This window comes from Ochotona princeps, chromosome 4, assembly GCF_030435755.1.
Source record: "Ochotona princeps isolate mOchPri1 chromosome 4, mOchPri1.hap1, whole genome shotgun sequence".
NCBI lineage: Eukaryota > Metazoa > Chordata > Mammalia > Lagomorpha > Ochotonidae > Ochotona > Ochotona princeps.
The window spans coordinates 80,869,246-80,887,340 of record NC_080835.1 but is presented as its reverse complement, the minus strand read 5'-3'; the positions used below and the strand labels follow the sequence as shown (position 1 = coordinate 80,887,340).

The window sequence follows — 18,095 nt, the reverse complement described above, 5'->3', positions numbered from 1 at the left end:
CCCGCAACCTCGCCAACAAGTGTTGTTGGTGCTTTTATTCATGTGGGCCAGTCTTACTGGTGTTAGGTGGTACCTCATTGATGTTTTAATTTGGATTTCCCTTATTGCCAGGGAACTTGAGCATTTTTTCATATGTTTATTTGCCATTTGGGTTTGTTCCTTTGTGAAGTGTTTGCCCATTTCCCGTGCCCATTTCTTGAGTGGCTTGTTTGTTTTGACATTTTGGTTGTTTTGTAGCTCTTTGTATATTCTGGAGATCAGCCCTCTATCACCTATGTCGTGTGCGAAGATCTTCTCCCATTCTGTGGGTTGCCTTTTTACTTTGTTGATTGTTTCTCTAGCTGTACAGAAGCTTCTTAGTTTGATGAGGTCCCAATTGTTTATTTTGGTCTCGATTTCTACTGCATCTGGAGTCTTTTTTAGGAAGTGAGGGCCTACCCCTAAGTGTTCCAGTGTGTTTCCAACATTTTCTTCCAAAAGTTTGAAGGTTTCTGGATGTAGGTTTAGATCTGTTATCCATTTAGATCTGATCTTAGTGTATGGTGAGAGATGTGGATCTATTTTTTTGTTTCTGCAGGCTATCAAGGAAACTTTCAAGTTGTTTGAAGAAGATTCAGTGAGTAAGGGAACAAGCTAAGAAGAATGACGTATAAGAGTTTTTGGAAAGTACAAGGCTCCGGGGTGGCACCTTGTTCAGTGCATGGGAGGTCACCCTACCGTGACTGTTGGAGAAACATGAAGGTGTGGACAGAACAGAAAATCCAATGCGTAATGAGACCTCAAAAGACTACGACTCCTGCGGGGAGATCCGATGCCATTAGATGTTCCTGAACAAAGATGGTCTGACTTATTGTTTCTAGGTTAATTCCAGATGTCAAGTTGAAAATAGCAGTGATAATAGCAGGGCAAAGCTTAATTAAAGACTAGAACAATAAAACAGGAAATTATCACAGCTGGGATTTTATTGGGCAAAGGTAAAGATAGTGACAGATTATTAGAATATGAGTATACTTTGAAGATTTATTTTATTTTTATTTAAAAGGCAGAGTTATGGAAAGGAGGAGAAACAGAGACAGAGAGAATCTTTCATCCGCTGGTTCATTCCACAACAGCTGAAGGTGAGCTGATCCTAAGCCAGGAGCCAGGAGCCAGGAGCCAAGAATGTCTTCCAGTTCTCCCTGTGGGTGCAGGAGCTCAAGGAATTGAGCCATCCTCTGCTGATTTCCCAGGCCATAAACAAGGAACTGAATCAGAAGTGGAGCAGCCGGGACTCAATTCAGTGCCTATACAGAATATCAGTGCCCCATGTGGAAGCTTAGCATACTGTGCTATAGCACTGGGCCAAATATGAATATATTTTGAATGCTGTTTCTCCAAAAGTTGCTAATGGAATATTTATAGAGGAATGAGAAAGAGTAGAATTATTACCGAGTATTGGCCTGAGCAACTGAAAGGGTAATGTTTCCATGTACTAAGGCAATGACAACTAAGAAGGAACAAGTTCTTTCTGATGTTTTCTGTCTTGTAAATTGTGGCATCCCACACTGAGCATATAAAGTACTTCTTAGTGTTTAATGTGGCAATCAGAGTGAGCACTTGCAAAATTTCTGAGCTCTGTAGAGAATCTCAGAACCAGAAGACACATTGGAGATCATCTGGCTTACTGGCTTTGGAAATTGTTCACTTTGATCCAAAATAAATGAATTTTGCATATTTACTCAGAAAACACTTGTACTTCTTTCTCTCCTTCTCTTTTAAAACACTTATTTCTTTTACTTCAGAAATAGAGGTGCAGAGGGTGGGGGAAGATCTTTTCTCTGCTGGATCATTCCCCATATGGTAGTGATGGCTGGAGTTGGGCTCACCTGAAGCTGATCTGAAGTCGGAGCTTCTTTCAAGTTTCCTATGCCGGTACAGGGCCCCACGGCTTTGGGCCATCCTCACTGCTTTCCTAGGCCACAAGCAGGGAGCTGGATGGTGAGTGAAGCAGCCAGGACACCCAATGTGGTCCCTGTGGTTGCAGAGAATTTAGCCACTAGACTATCACATCAAGCCTATAAACATTGCATTTTTAATTAAAACATTAAATTATTTGTACTCAGCAGGTACTTAAAAATAAAATTATTGTATTTAAAATTAAATTGTTTAATATTGATTACTCATGAACTGTGGTTATGCAACAAGGTGGAGGAATCCACCACGGTGGGAGGGTTTGGGGAGGGGTGGGGAGAATCCAAGTACCTATGAAACTGTGTTACGTAATACAATGTAATTAATGAATTAAAAATAATAAATAAATTTAAAAAAAATATTGATTACTCAGTACCATGTCAGTTAACTCCATAATGTTGTAAATTGTTGTTGATGTTATGTTGTGGTTTTTAATTGGTCGGGATGATATTCTGCCAGCTCTGTCTTCAGACCAGAGATGGTCTCCCCAAGAAGCCATTGAATTTATCTGGACAATAAGATGCTGGACTCTATACTTGGTATATGCCTGCAATGAAAGACTCTCGACTGGATTTGAACTGTAATACTGCAACAAGGTGGAGGAATCCACCATGGGGGGAGGGTTGGGGGAGGGGATGGGAGAATCCCACAGCCTGTAAAACTGTGTCACAAAATGAAATGTAATTAATTTTTAAAAATTAAATTGTTTAATGATATTCAGGAGCAAATTTTAGTAATAATAGACTTTTAGTAATGAGAAATTTTAATAATGGTAAAATTCATAAAATTTTTGTTCATTCTGAATCTCATGAGGTTGTATATATACACATTCATAGCTTTATGCTCAGTGAAGTAAGCCAATCCCAAAAGGACAAATATTATATGTTCTCACTGATATAAGGCAGCCTTCATGTGAATTGTAAGATCAATAACCTTTTCCATACTGTTTTTGCTGCATCCCATGTGTTTTGATGTTTTTGGTTTTTTGTATGGATCACTTGGTGGCATCATTTTACCCAAGAGGCTTTTGTGTTTCCTTTTTTATTTCTTCACCCATGTGTTGGTTATTCAGTGGCGCTTTTTTCATCTCCATGATGCTGTAAATGTTTTGTTTTAACTTTATACCTGTTGTTGACTTTGTTTTGCGGCTTCTCATTTAAGGGAATATATATTGATGGCATAATAGAGACTATCATATTCAGATGTGAAGATACAATGCAGTATGCATCTCTACATCCAAATCAAAGATGGAATCCCAGTGAAGCTTTTGGACATACCTAGACAATGGGATGCTGGACTGTCTGACATTGTACCGGCAATGTCTGGGCACACTTAAATAACAGAATGATGGAATCATGACTGCTTATGAAGGACTGTGCTATTGTAAGAATATGGGAAAAATCAGTCTGGAGGTGGGAATTTGGGGAGGAGGTAGGGAAATCCCAGACCCTATGAAAGTGTACCATAAAATTCAAAAAATTAAAAAAAAAAAAGAGTGGACATGTGAATCAGGTAGGGAGTACCTGAAATCACTGGGGTAGATGAGGTTGCCAGAAAAGGTTAAAGAAACCAAGTTAAAAAAAAAAGAATGGAAGAGAAAAAAGACACAAAGGATGGATTTTTTTAGGATATTCACATCACAGAAAGAGGAACCAGGTAATACGTTTGAAAACCAGAAGAAAGTGCTTGTGTGGAAGCCAAGCAATCGTAGTATTCAGCTGCCAATTGCTTAAACGGGCAGTGATTACTAATGTCAAAGAATAAGCCACTTAGCGCTGGTACAACAGATGAACAAATTCATGTGGGAGTCAGAATCTTCCTCACTCTACTACCACCATCTTGAGAATCTAGGTCATGTCAGGTAACTGATAACTAGGAAGCCCCAGTAACTATCAAAAGCATTTATTTCAGGGTTCTATTGGCCATGGAATGTATATTATGGTTGTTGAAGACTGGGGAAGACAGAATAGATGGATCTTTTCTAATGTATTTGAAAAGGAGGACAGAGAAAGGAAAACACTAGAAGGGTGTTTGGCTTGGTTTTTAAAATTGTGAATACTTAGTACGCATATTGGCTGAAGAGTAGAAACCCTTGGAGGGTGGAGCTTTAAAGTACAGAAATATAAAATAAAGGTCAACTGTTGACAAAAAGCGCATCTACTTGAAAGTGACATCTCTTCATACAAAATAAGAAAGAAAGGCAGGTTGCATGATGACAGCCAAAGTTTGGACATGACCAAGTGGAATTTTCGAAATGTGTATTTTTGGGTTTAAAAAAGTTTAAAGGTGTTTAACTTTTTAAAGATACTGAGTTCACTATTATTCCGTTTGAGGAAAAACATGAGAAAGCAGTGAAATCTCAACAGAACTCAAGTTCCACTTTGTTTAGACAGGTTACTGCCAGACACAAACCACGTAGAGACATTTGTGGGCTAGGGGGTGGGGGTGTCCCGGGCTAGCTGGGCAAAGTAGCTTTTTTGTTTTAAGATGATTCTATTTCTATTGCAGCCAGATACATACAGAGAGGAAGATCCTCCGTCTGATGATTCACTCCCCAAGTGACTGCCCCGGCCGGAACCTCCTCCTGGTCTGAGTGGGAGCTTTTATGAGCATCTCAATCTTGACTTCGGTCCTCACTCCTCCCCTTGGCTGGAGGGCAGAGGGAGTGAGGAGGCTGAGGCTCAGGTTCTCAGCGTCTACGTCAACACGGAAGGCAGTGATGCAGGAAGCATGGCAAGCAGCAGTGGGCACAGCCCTTGCCAGAAGCATCCAGAATCAGTTCTGCCAGTTTATTTCTACCGTACTCTCCACTCCTTCTCCTCAGAACACCTAGGAGATGGCGCTCAGCGAGGCTGGACAGCACGAAGCTGCCAGCAGGGATTTTTTTTTTTCTTTCCAGAAACCTGAGCTGTAAGGAGCACATCAACGAAGAGACAACAGCAGGCACCCCAAGTTGCGGCTCCTCAGACTTCCAAATTCTTTGTTTCATTCTAACGTGTCCTTCCCAGACGCCTGTAAGAAAATGGCTCTCACTTTTCATTGGCTGCCCCTCCCCGAGTTGAGCCCTGGCGTCGTCTTCATTGGGTGTTGCTGCTGTCACGTCCGTTCGCCACACCCACCTCCCCCATCGGCGCCCAGTGACCTTCGAGGGAAAAGTAATTTATAGCGCTCGGGGGGCGGGAGCTGGGGCGCCACTGCCCCCGCCCCGCCCCGCCCCGCCCCCAGCCAGGAGCTCCGCCTCCGGCCGGCAGGCCCCGCCCCTCCCTCCCGAGAGGGCGGGGACCAGGCGGCCGCAGCGTCCGGAATATGCTGGAAACGGGCGGGCGGCGGGCGGGGAGGTGCTGAAGGGACAGTTCCCGCCGCCCAACTTGGCCGGCGGAGGGCTGGCGCGCGGCTGGGGCGGCCCGGGGGCCGGCGGGGCATGTGAGCCATGGAGACCATCTGGATCTACCAGTTCCGCCTCATCGTGATCGGGGACTCCACGGTGGGCAAGTCGTGCCTCCTGCACCGCTTCACCCAGGGCCGCTTCCCGGGACTACGCTCGCCCGCCTGCGACCCCACAGTCGGCGTGGACTTCTTCTCGCGCCTGCTGGAGATCGAGCCGGGCAAGAGGATCAAGCTGCAGCTCTGGGACACGGCGGGACAGGAGAGGTTCAGGTAGGGCCGCGCGCGCTCGCGCGCCGGGACCCCCGAGGGACCGCAGGGACGCCCCTTCCCCCAAGGTCCCGCCCCACCGGCCCCGGTTGGGAGAGTCTCGGGCCCTCCCCTCTCGAAAGTGCAAATACTCCATTCTCGCTTCCCCTTTGCCCCTCCTCTTCCAGGGACGACTTCCTCCTCCGCAATTTCTCACTTCTTTCTTGGGTGCCCATTTCCTGCGCCCTCTTTGCGCCTTTCCTTTCCCGCCTGCACCAGGGTCGCCTCTGCAGCTCTCTCCCCACCTCCTTGTTCCCCAACTCTTTCTGTCCCTGCTGGTGTTTTGATCGCCTTCGGCTCCGCAGCTGCTTTCTCCCCAAACTCGTCTTCCCTCGCTGCGCCCACTCTGACCCCACCACCCCACTCCAAGCACCTCTCTGTGCTCACCAACCAGTGCCCTCTCTGTGCGACCCGAGAGAACGGCGAAGTGGGGTTCCCAGATTCGTGTTTGATGCTTTAGCACCACAGCAAACGGTGCCCCAGCCTGGGTTACTGCATGAGCTCACTGGGCTTGGTTCACCGGGAGGTGGATGCGGCAATGGTTTGAACACCACACAGCACTGAATGTGGTCATCAGAAATACTGGACCGTGACCCGTGGGAATGGATCTTGTGGAGCAACTGGATGCAACACTAGGGCTACTGGCCCCGCTGCCAGGGTGTGTGTGTGTGTGTGTGTGTGTACGTGTGTGTGTGTGTGTAAGGGTTGAGTTGTCTTTAGAAGTTTGCCATCATTGGTGCATTGATGGGAAGTAGAGGTATTGAGATTTGCCAGGAACTTTTGTCTTACTCATGATTGGCACTTAACATTCTAGGTATTAAAAGAATAGAAAATGCATTCTAGATAGAGAAGGAAGGATCCACATGATCCTGATTCTAAATAAAAAGTAAGCAAGATTACCTTTTATGCATTTCATGGACGTATCAGATGGAACCAGATTTAAAGCGTATACTTTCAATTTCCTGACTCCAACGACACTTTATTTTAGAAGAAGGCTGGGAAGCTGATATATTGCAGTAGTTTCTTTCTTAAAGATTACATTATCCGCTGGAACTCTTTAAGCAAACATTTTGCATTGGTCAGCAAGCACTCTTGTGAAACACACAAGACTTCCCACACATGTCTTCTCTTCGGCCCCAGCCAGCATGCACTCCATCTGGATGAGGTCAGCCTGCACCTGTGAGAATGCTCCAACATTCGAAGTTTTGGATCCCATTCTCAGTTATGACACTGATTCAGAAAGATGATAATGGGACTGCTGAGCTTGCTTCTACCTTAGTTTTCCTCTGTAAAGTGGAAAGATGGTAGGGTCAGCTTTCAGAGAAATTTGAAGATTATACCGATTTGATTTGCACTGAGAATATCTTTAAGAAATTCCTTTCCAAGAAGCTGTCTTTAACTAAAATAGTTTCTCAGACTTCTGATTCCTGTAGAAAGAAGGAGTCCTTATGGTCTAAATCTAAGATCCCTTCCACTTTGACTTGTAGTTACTATCTCAACCAGATATGAACTGGGAAGTGTTTAAGGATCAGAGAAAAAGCATTTACCTATAGCTCTTGATCACCTTCTAAAGTGAATAATATAATAAAAGCAAGTTCTTCATGTCTTAAGGTTCTTGCAGCTGTAAGAAACATAATAAAATCTTACTATGTCAAAATACTTCTTTAAACATAGCTCTGCAATATACTGACAGGAAAGTAAAGGATCAGTCGTTTGCTGGACTTTAAAGACCTTTCTGCTAAATAGACTATTGTTTTTTAATGCCTTTAATAAAAAATATGGGAGCAGGTGTTACAGCACAGCGAGGTAAGCTCCCACTTGGAGTCCCCTCTTCACATGGCACAGGGCCAGTTCGAGTCCCACCGCTCCACCTCAGATCCCCTCTTCACATGGCACAGGGCCAGTTCGAGTCCCACCGCTCACCTCAGATCCCCTCTTCACATGGCACAGGGCCAGTTCGAGTCCCACCGCTCACCTCAGATCCCGCTCTTCACATGGCACAGGGCCAGTTCGAGTCCAACCGCTCCACCTCAGATCCCCTCTTCACATGGCACAGGGCCAGTTCAAGTCCCACTGCTCCACCTCAGATCCAGCTCCCTGCTCAAGTGCTCAGGAAGCACTGGGTGATGGCTCAAGCACTTCAGTCTGTTTGCCACGTGGCAGACCTAGATGGAGTTCTTGCCTCATGGCTTCAGCTTGGCACACTCCTAGCTGCTATAGCTATTTGCAGAGTGAATTAACGAGCTCTCTATCCATTACTTTGCCTTTCAAGTAAGTAAATGTTTCAAATATTTAAAAAGAAGAATGTAAATAGTGATTTATCTTACTGTATTAAAACCATACAGAACACTCCCATAACAATGCAAGGACATTGAGGGAATGTGTGTTGACTGATAGTGAGTCATATTTTACATTGTTTAGCTGTTTACCAAAGACATATTCATGAATGTATGCATGTTTCAGTAGCTACCTCCAAATACCTGCCTTTCCACCATTTAACAGAATGTTTTTCCATAAATATTTACTGTTAAATAATTTTGTGTCTTGCTCCAAGAAAATATTTTTATCTTGAACAGTAAATATTCTTGCACTTTTTATTTCATAGAAAAGTCCTGTAGTTCCTGAATATATATTTCTGGGCTTATTGGTGATTAGTCATAAATGGACAAAATGGGACATACGTTTGGACAACTCACAGGATAGCTTTAAAGCATGAACAGATATGATACAGAACAATAAAATATACAAATTCGATTAGCCTTGATTTCCAATGTTCAGATTAACATTCCAGTAGATGGTGACTACTCTCATAAAATAAAAGTGATCAAAGTAAAAGTAGCTTTAGAGGAAGAGAATATGTGTGAGCATACAGTAAATTGCAATGTTACCCTGAACTGCTAAACTTTTAACATGGTGTTTAAGTGTATTGAGGAAACTTGGAATGACTTCATCAGAATTGTGATTTTTGTCTTGTCTTTGTCACTCCAGCTGAATGACCCAAGTTGATGAAGTGGCTATACTCCAGGCCATCATTCAGGTGTCCCTAAGACAGTGTCATGTTCACGGTCAAGGCTGTACTGCAGGCACATTGTGTCAGTTCCGAAGAAGGGGAGGTAGCGGGCCTAAGCCAAGCAGTGTTGTTCTTAAACAGTGAGGCCAATACGGTCCAGATACCTTAGCTCTCAACTCGCTGGGGAGAACTGAGCCACAAGGTCACACTTGCAACCGGGCCTCCCTGTACACGGAAGGTAGGGAGAGAAATTTGGCATTGTAGGTGTAATGGGGAAGCTTAACAGTCATCACATTTTATGATTTTTAATCATCATGGTGGAAGAAGTTCAGCAGTAAAAGAAACAAGAATAAATAATGTTTAGTACAACATTAATAAGGATAAGTTATGTTGGAAGGACTAGAAGCTTAAAGATCAAATAGAAAATAAAGTTTAAAATTTTCCTATCAAAAGTATTTAAAGTGATATGAATGTAAAGTGAGATAAAGAAACAGCAATGTTAGCTGTAGGAATAGGAAACCTCTGGATTTCAAACCAGATTTAGCCTTTTATTTCACAGACTGGTCTTTTAGGTGTTACTGTGGCAGCCACTGGTTATAAAGCCCAGAGAATAATGTCTTCCTCTTACAGTGCTTTCAGAGTGTGTTCTCCTAAAAACTGATGCCATGTGATTCTTTTTCAAAGATGGCTCTGTGATCCTAGAAAGTTTGGAAATCCCTGGATTCCATGTGACACTCTTAAAAACGTATGTCAAAGGTTCTAAGAAGCATTGCGGCAAAGAAACTGGTTTAACTTTGATTACGCTAGCATTTCCTAGGTATCTTTGAATGGCCTTTTTTAATTTTTTTAACTTACTGGAGAGACAAGATGATCCAGCCTGCTAGAGAGCTCCCATCCACTAGCTTACTCCTACCGAAGCCGGCGCACTGAAACCACATCTCCCATTTAACAGGAACCTAACCACTTAGCACCTTCACCACCTCCTCCCTGGCTCTGCATCAGCAGAAAGCTTAACTCAGGAGCACAACCAGGCACCAAACGCAGCTATTCCAACACAGACATGGCTAGGTCTTAACCACTAGGTCAAATGGCTGAGAAGCTATTTTTAAAATACGAAAATCCATTATACCTAGTATTATAAGAAGTATAATTTAGGAAAACCTCCCTTGGTAAATTGCTTTAGCAAAGCTAATAAACAATTGAGGTTTGCAGTGGAAAACTTGCAGGTGTTAGTTGGCCACTCCCAATGACTTTGCAAAGGGTTGTAGGCAGTAAGTGCAATGTGAACAGCGACTGTTGCCCATCCCATCATTATCTAGGGAGTGGCCCTTAATTCTCTTGTTAAATCTGAGTCTTCCCCAATCCTCCCAATCTACCCCTTCATCTCTCTTCTGCTCATGTATCTTTACCTCTGTGATGTCTCACTCTTCCTCAACTGATTTTACTTTTCCTTTGTTCCTCTCCTCTGCCTGTCCCTGCCCGTGTTCATAGCTTACTCTCACTCTCTGCCTTTTCCTCTCCCTTCTTTTTAATCAGTCTCTTACTCCCTCATTTCCTTTTTGTTTAGTACCCCTAGCCTCTGGCTCCCTTTTGTTTTCTCCTCTGCCTCTTTGAAACATTCATATGAAGCTAATGTTTCAGAGTGGTTTTTGATTTATGTTCTCTGTTCTTAATTTTAAAAGCAAGCAACATTAACAATCGAAGGTTCTCCTTAAGATATTTTCTTAAGTTCCTAAACTAAATAGTTGTGAGGCTTTTTTTTTCCCTTAAAAAAGGCAGGGACATTCTTTATTGAATTACCCACCCTCTATACTATGGCTTGAGGTCTCCAGTAGAAATAGGCTTTCTCTCCCAGGATTAGAGAGTCCATATTGCAGAGGGAACAGAGCAGAGACTGTCCACAAGTGAGTGCCATAATCATTGCAGTCTGTTGTTTGGGCAATAGGGCCCCTCGTTGGACTTATTTCAGACTCTTCCTGTCACAGAGGAAAGAATTCAAGATGGAGGCGTAAAGGTATGCAAGGGCGTAGGATTTATTTAAAGCAAAGGAAAACTGTAGATAAGTAGAGACAGAGAAGGAATGGTCAGAAAGCCGAAACACTAGAAAGACCTCCTCCAGCAAGGTGCGGGTCATCCTCTTATACTATGGGGAGAGGGTGATGTCTAGGGTGGGATTAACTGAGTATTTGAAAGGGGCAGAGTTGGTTGCAGGGGTTGTGTACCATGCATTTCTTTTCTTTTCTTTTTTTGATGATGATGTTTACATAGTTGATCAGGGTGGGAAGGATCAAGGATTAGGGAAAAGTGGGTGTGATTATTGTTTCCAGATTTTCTACTTTCTTCTTCCTTTATCTGGGGGGAGGGGAGAGGCCATATCCAGCCTCCCAACTGCCCCAATACCCAGAGATGGGGCACGATCGTAACACCCATTTCTGTACCCTTTTTTGAAAATATTAGAAATGTCATGGCATCAGGTACATGATGGGATTGGTAGTGTCCACAAGATTATTCTGTTATAACAGCATTATAATAATCTAAAGATCTAAAGGTCATCTCCAGGGACATACCTTGCAGCCATATTGGGTATTTCCAGCTAGCTCTGATTATAAGTTTGTAATATTGTGGGAACTTGCCATTTCCACTACATGGAACAAAGGGAAGAGAGGCTTGCTGATGCACAGAAAGGGAAGTTTGGGTTTGCGTGTCATCAGGCAGATCAGCTGCCTGACTGCGGCTGTCACACCTCAGACCTTTTGTCTAACTCTGGCTACCTGCCCGCGTAATCAAGTTAGTTATCTGTCATTAGAAATAGTAGAAAAAAGGTAGGCCATATTTGTGATTGGTAATCAGATAATGTTAAAATAATGTATATCATCACAGAAATCTAGAGGCATTAGATAATAAGAATAAATGCATCCAAGTGTCTGAAAAGTAATCAGAGATTGTGGATTTTCCCTCTGTTCTGTTTCCATTCTCCTATACTGTGATCTTCCAGACTATTATTTCAATTCTCAAAAAAGGACATCTCAAAATTCTCTCTGGAAACCTGCCTTTCCAATAAAAATAAATAAATATTAAAAAGAAAGAAATTGGCTACCTGTTTGGCCAGTGAGTCAGCTTATATATGGTCAGATTTTAAGATATATATACATATAAAAACAGTGTGTTATAATACAAGTCTAGTGTATTGGTGTTACAGATCATGTGATGCAAATGTATCTGTAGGAGTTCACTTCTTGGAAAAAAACAGTCATGCCAGAAGGAAGTGAGCAGTCACCCCCAAACATGTCTATTTTACATTGTTTCAAGAGTAAAGTGGTGTGGATGTTTGAGCTGGCATCCTATCCAACAAGTGAAAAAAGAATGTGAAAATACGATCCATACAGCCGAATTTATTTTTGTACTCAAATGATTGTTCCCAGCATATTCTCAAGACGCTCGTGTCTTGAGTGATTGCCTAATCGGTGTAATCAGGAGACTAGTAGTCTGAAAAATATGTGATTGTTTTCCTTTTTTCTTCAGTAAACCAATTGACTTAGCATATGAAGCCACAATTTCAGTCAGTGTTTCCTTGCTACCTAAGATTATAACCCCTCCTCCAGCAAAGTAAGCTAAGTCTTGGATGCCACATGCATGAGGGTGAAATTGTGAAGTAAATAAAGTTCATTTTCAGGCCTTCTCAGCTTTCTTGTGTTTTTGGGTAACAAGACCTTGACAATCCTTCCCTTTGTGCTAAATGTCATTCCTTAATGCTCTATTGTAGCTTCAGAGACTGAGGGTGATTAAAGATTTTACAGGGAGAAAAGCACAGATAGAAAAGGTCTTCTGTCTGCTGGTTCACTCCCCAAATGGCCACAATGGCGGAGTTAGGCAGATCTGAAGCCATGAACCAGGAGCTTCTTTTGGGTCTCCCACATGGGTGCAGTGGCCCAGGGACTTGGACCATCCTCCGCTGCTTTCTCAGGCTGCAAGCAGGAAGCTGATTGGGAAGTACAGTAGTTGCCATGCAATCAGGCACCCACATGGAATGCTGGTGTTTGGAGGTGGAAGATTAGCCAGTTGAGCCATGTGCCAGCCCCAAATTATTGCAGCATAGGCAGTACATTGTTAAGACCATATACTGATATCGATAGCAAAGATACAAACGAACCATCAGAAATATCTCAGTGTCAAAAACATATTGAGGTAAGGGAACAGAAACTTCTTGCTTCCTTTGTTTTTACTTCTCTAATATGGTATTTGTGTCCGAAGTCACACGAGAAAGTCTGTCAAGGCAGTACCAGAGGTCGTCCAGCAGTGAACTCTAGCTAGCAGAATGTGAGCCTTCTGTGTTTCTCTATTTCTTTGTTATCACAATCTCTTTCAGTTGTCTTCCTCAACCAGAAATGTTACAGTTTTTTTTTTCTCCTGTTTTTTTAGCCTATCAAAATGCATTTTCATTCCTTTTCATTGGGCTTAATGTAATGTGACCTCAAAAGTAAGGCTGAGGTATGTTTTTTTTTTTTAAGTTAATTTTATTTTTATTACAAAGTCAGATATACAGAGAAGGAGAGAGAGAGGAAGTGGAGCTGCCGGAATTAGAACCGGCGCCCATACGGGATCCTGGCAAGTTCAAGGCGAGGACCTTAGCCACTAGGCCACGCCACCAGGCCCTGAGGTGTGGTTTTAACGACAGCTTCCTATTTCATTAATGCAAAAAAAAAAAGTCATTTATGAACCATCTCTGAGAAGAGTTCAAGAGAAAATGCTGCAAAGGGAGTTAGATAGTTATGAATATTCTGGTTAAAGAGAAAGCATGATGAAGAATGTATATCCCAAATTATAAGCATTGCCTGGAATTTTTTTGGAGTAATATTTTTCAAAGTGATGTTAATAGGTATAATTTGAGAAAGGAACTTCTTAACCAGATAATTTTGGAAGTGCCGTGTTGTAACAGGACTTCTCAGAGCTTAGAATATATTAATATGTACCACGAATCATTTGGCAAGTAAGGTGTTTCTCAACCCAGAGTCATTTTACATGGAACCAAGATTATGCAAAACATCTTAAGAACTTTAAAAAAAATGTCAGAAATTTCTTAAGTTTTAGGAATGTATTTCAGGGCTTTTGGTGCTTCAGGGTGATTTTATCAAATTTTCCCTTTCCAGTACTTGATTAATTAGAGTTAAATCAGAAAGGTTTTTATGTTCCATTGATCAGTAAGATGACTATAGGGAGCAATATTATACTGTATTACTTAATGACCAGAAAGATTTTGAATGTTTTCATTCTAATAGAATGATAAATGTTTGAGGAGAAAGATTTACCCTGATTTAAGCATTACACATTACACATGCATCAAAATATTATATGCTGCACCATAAATATGTACAATTTTTATGTATTGGTTAAAAACAAATACTTGACTCTTGTGTTCTAAAGAAATATCTAGAAACTCCTGAAAGTCCCTTGACTTTTGTCCCCTCAATTCAAAGAGTTATCTTCTTGCCTGATTTCTTTTTACTTGTCCAACATTTGCACACTTTTACACAGGTCATACAGATCATGTGTTTTAAGCGTAAACCTTCCTGTAGAAATCAGTGAGGAGGAAGGCATTTGGTGTGGCTGTTAAGACACCATATGGGATGCCAGCATTTAGTATCAGGATGCTGGTTCCATTTCCAGCTTCTTGCTTCCAAACTAGCATACCATTAATGTACACCCTGAGAGACAGTGAATGATGGCTCAAGTGCTTGACTCCCTGCCACCACATGATGATCTAGATTAAACTGTAGGCTCTTGGCTTCAGTGTGACCAGACCTGACTCTTGTGGGCATCTGGGGAGTAAACCAGTAGATGGAAAAATCTCTGTCTCTCTGCCTTTTAAATAAAAGGAAAGTAGATATAATAAATAAATATGACAAATACATAAATAAAAGTCCCATTTTTTAGATAAGCAATAACTAGGAAACCTGGAAGAAAATAAATAAAGGAATAAACAGCTGAACACTCATAATTTTAGATTTCTTAGATAGAAGGGGGTTACAGAAGGCTGTGAAATGAGAAAAGCAAAAGTTAGTGAAGCTGGGCCCAGCATGATAGCCTAATGACTAAAGTCTTCATTTTGCATCATTTTGCATGTGCTGGGATTTATATGGGTGACACTTCTAATCCCAGCAGCCCCACTTCCCATCCGGCTCTCTGCTTGTGGCCTGGGAAAGCAGTAGAGGATGACCCAAAGCCTTGGGACCCTGTACCTGCATGGGAGACCCAGAAGAAGCTCCTAACTCTTGGCTTCGCATTGGCTCAGCTCCAATCATTGCAGCCGCTTGGGGAGTGAATCAGCAGACAGAAGATCTTCTTCTCTGTATATCTGACTTTCCAATAAAAATAAATAAATCCTTTTAAAAAAAAGTTAGTGAAGCCAAGACAGATTCAATTAGATAGATGGATAGATGCTAAAAAAGAATCAAAGATGGAAAAACACGATGTAATCAGTTCTATGGCAGGGGATTTGGAGAAGAGAGGAAAAACAAAGCAGCAGTTAACACTGTGGGCAGCACTCTGACTGTTTTGGTAGCCCCATAACCAGTGCCATAGAACTGAGCAGCAGGAGCCGAGAGAGCATCTGAAACAAGTCTCCTTTTTCAGTGATGTAGTTGATGACCTAACAGGCCTTGTTCGGTTTGTCCTGCACCCCCTTCATAACTTGCACAAGAGCCCAGTTCCCATAACATTGTGTTCAATACACCAGCACCCTATCCCTGTATGTTTCATGGCATGTTTGGCAATCTCTTTCTTGGCAGGTATTTCTCTCTGTTACTCCCTGTATTACAAGTTACTGTGTTCACATAGACCATTATTTTCCTCCCCTATAGAAAGGACAGAAGGGAAAGTAAATTATTTCACCCAAGAGAAGCAGTCCTGAAACCTGACGGCAAGCACTACAGGGCATGAGTGATGCTCAGTCCTCCCGTCCATATAGCACTGAGTGATTGCTATATTGCTACAATTGGTGACAGCAATGATCCCTGACACGAAGGTCCACAAACTTGAGTATTAGACAAGGAGAGGACTATAAGCAAATGCCAGATATGGCTCACAAGTGCCATGGAATAGCTTTCAAGTCCTTGAAAACTGACCCACCTGATTTTTTTTTTCTGGAAAAGCTGACATTAACCGGGACAATGATTTTTTTTTTTTTTTTTTGTAGAAATAAATGCTTTTATTTAGCTTAACTGTGTATTGGGCACTAGAGATAGAAAAGAAAACAGGCATTCAAGATCCATGTTGCCTCAGTGCTGGGTAGACTACAGGCAACACTGCTAAAATAGAGACTGCTGAAATATGGTAACTTAGACAACAGAGCTTTACTTCTCTCTCCTATACCCACAGTACACGTGAGCAGAATTCGGCAATCAGAGCAGAGTGGCTCTGCTTCAACATCAGTTTCCAGGGGTCTCCAGGCACTGCCATTCTTAGTAGCAAGAAGGGACAAAAGGAAGCACAGAGCAAATAGCGTCTTAGAGCAGCTGAAGCCACAGGCTGTACACATTACTTTTTAGATCCTATTGATCAAAGCAATGCTATGTCTGCATGTGTCTAACTGCAAGAGAAGCTGGAAAACAGTTTCTTCATAGGTTGCTACATTCCAGCTAAAACTCTCAGAATTCTACTACTGTGGAAGACACAAAATCGAGACTGGGGACAGTTGGAGGTCTTTCTCACAGGCTCATAGCAATGAAAGAAAGCCACTATATGATGCAGTAAGGGCTGATAAATACTAAAGTCATACTAAAATTCCAGTGATAGAAAAGAGGGAAAAGTTCTCTCTGTCTAATGTGAGGGCCAGAGTCAGAGTTTCCAGAGATGGGGCTTGATGCTGGATATGATATGTCAGTAGTAAGAGAAAGACAACAGGAAACAGTATCAGCAGAAAAAAAAATCTTGTGAAGATTGCAGATTGAACACCAGTATGTTTTAGCTTTTTCCCCTGAATCCTTACTAAATGACAGATTTTTTTTTAATCATAAACCCCTGAACAAGAAAAACAGATGGGGAGAAAACAGCAACACATTTTGAGCATAGGGCCAGTGCAGTAGCTCAAGTGGCTAATCAGCAGCATCCCATAGGGGTGCCAGTTCATGTTCCGCTGCTCCACTTCCCATTCGGCTCCTTGCTATGGCCTGGAAAGTAGCAGAGGATGGCCCAAGACATTGTACCCCTGCATCCACATGGGAGACCCAGAGGAGGCTCCCAGCTCAACTTCTGCTGTTGCATCCATTAGGGAGTGAGCCAGTACATGGAAGATCTTTCTGTTTCTCCTTCTCTCTGTAAATCTGCCTTTTTAATAAAAACAAATTAATCTTTTTAAAAAAAATTTTTTAAGAGTAGGAAAACAGATGGGGACTGATGAAAGAATTAGATTCGAGACCAGCGCAATAGCCTAATGGCTAAATCCTCACCTGCATGCACCAGAATCCCATATGTGCACCAGTTCATGTCCCAGCTGCTCCACTTCCCATACAGCACCTGCTAGTGGCCCAGGAAAGCAGTCAAGGAAGACCTAAAGCCTTGACCTTGTACCCACATGGGAGACCCAGAGGAAATTCCTGATTCCTGGTTTTAGATCGGCTCATCTCCAGCCATTGCAGCTACTTGGGGGAGTGAACCAGCAGGTGGAGGATCTTTCTCTCAGTATATCTGCCTTCCCAAATAAACAGATAAATTTTTAAAAAATTAGCAGATCCAAGAAAACTTACTTCTCAACTAAAAACACACTGCTTAATATATGCCATTGAATCCCATAGAAATACTTGGGAAGTAGTGGTACCATTTATTTCTGGAAGTGAAATGCTGAAATAAAGATCATTGAGGTGAGCGTTTAGCTCCAAGGCACACTGAAACTACCGAGAAGTTTTTGCTAACTTCCAGAGAGAAAAAACAACTCAGATAAAAAGGGTACAGCAATCAGTTTGTCTTCAGAGTCCAGCCCTTCTTCCCCTATACCCTAACCCTCCAAAAATGGAGCTATAATGCAATGAAGAATGACTTTAAACTTCTGAGACAATTCTGTATCTGACCATGTTTTTCTTGAAGTTAATCTTCTAAAAAGCAGGACAAAACATACATACAATATCCCATCCACTTGTTTACTCCCCAAATGCCACAAGAGCCACTGCCAGGCCAGGCCAAAGCCAGGAGCTCCTTCTGGGTCCCCTCCATGGATGGCAGGGACCCAAGTACTTGAGCCATCACCTGCAGCAGGAAGCTGGAATCTCACGTCGAGCCAGGACTTGAACCCAAGCACTCCAGTATGTGATATGGGCAGACCAGGTGGAATCTTAGCCACTACACCAAATGTTTCTCCCTGTAACTGGCACATCATCACTCAAATGTAAAAACAAAATAAATCAGGTTTGCAAGATTTCAAAATATTACTCCATGCATTTTTAGAAAGCTG

The 18,095-nt window shown here is 42.3% G+C and overlaps 1 protein-coding gene and 1 long non-coding RNA gene across 2 annotated transcripts in view; both read left to right on the top strand.

Moving 5' to 3' along the window:
• The window catches only part of LOC131480228 (uncharacterized), a 47,563-nt gene extending 42,426 nt beyond the window's left edge, over nucleotides 1-5,137 (top strand). Inside the window, exon 4 of the long non-coding RNA XR_009245354.1 lies at nucleotides 4,459-5,137. This is a non-coding gene — a long non-coding RNA (uncharacterized LOC131480228). The remainder of the gene's footprint in view (nucleotides 1-4,458) is intronic.
• Nucleotides 5,138-5,193: 56 nt separating this feature from the next.
• Nucleotides 5,194-18,095, top strand: part of RAB39A (RAB39A, member RAS oncogene family) — a 28,966-nt gene continuing 16,064 nt past the window's right edge. Inside the window, exon 1 of the mRNA XM_004585034.2 lies at nucleotides 5,194-5,607. Within this exon, the coding sequence (XP_004585091.1) occupies nucleotides 5,381-5,607 (227 nt within the window). The 5' untranslated portion in view covers nucleotides 5,194-5,380. The remainder of the gene's footprint in view (nucleotides 5,608-18,095) is intronic.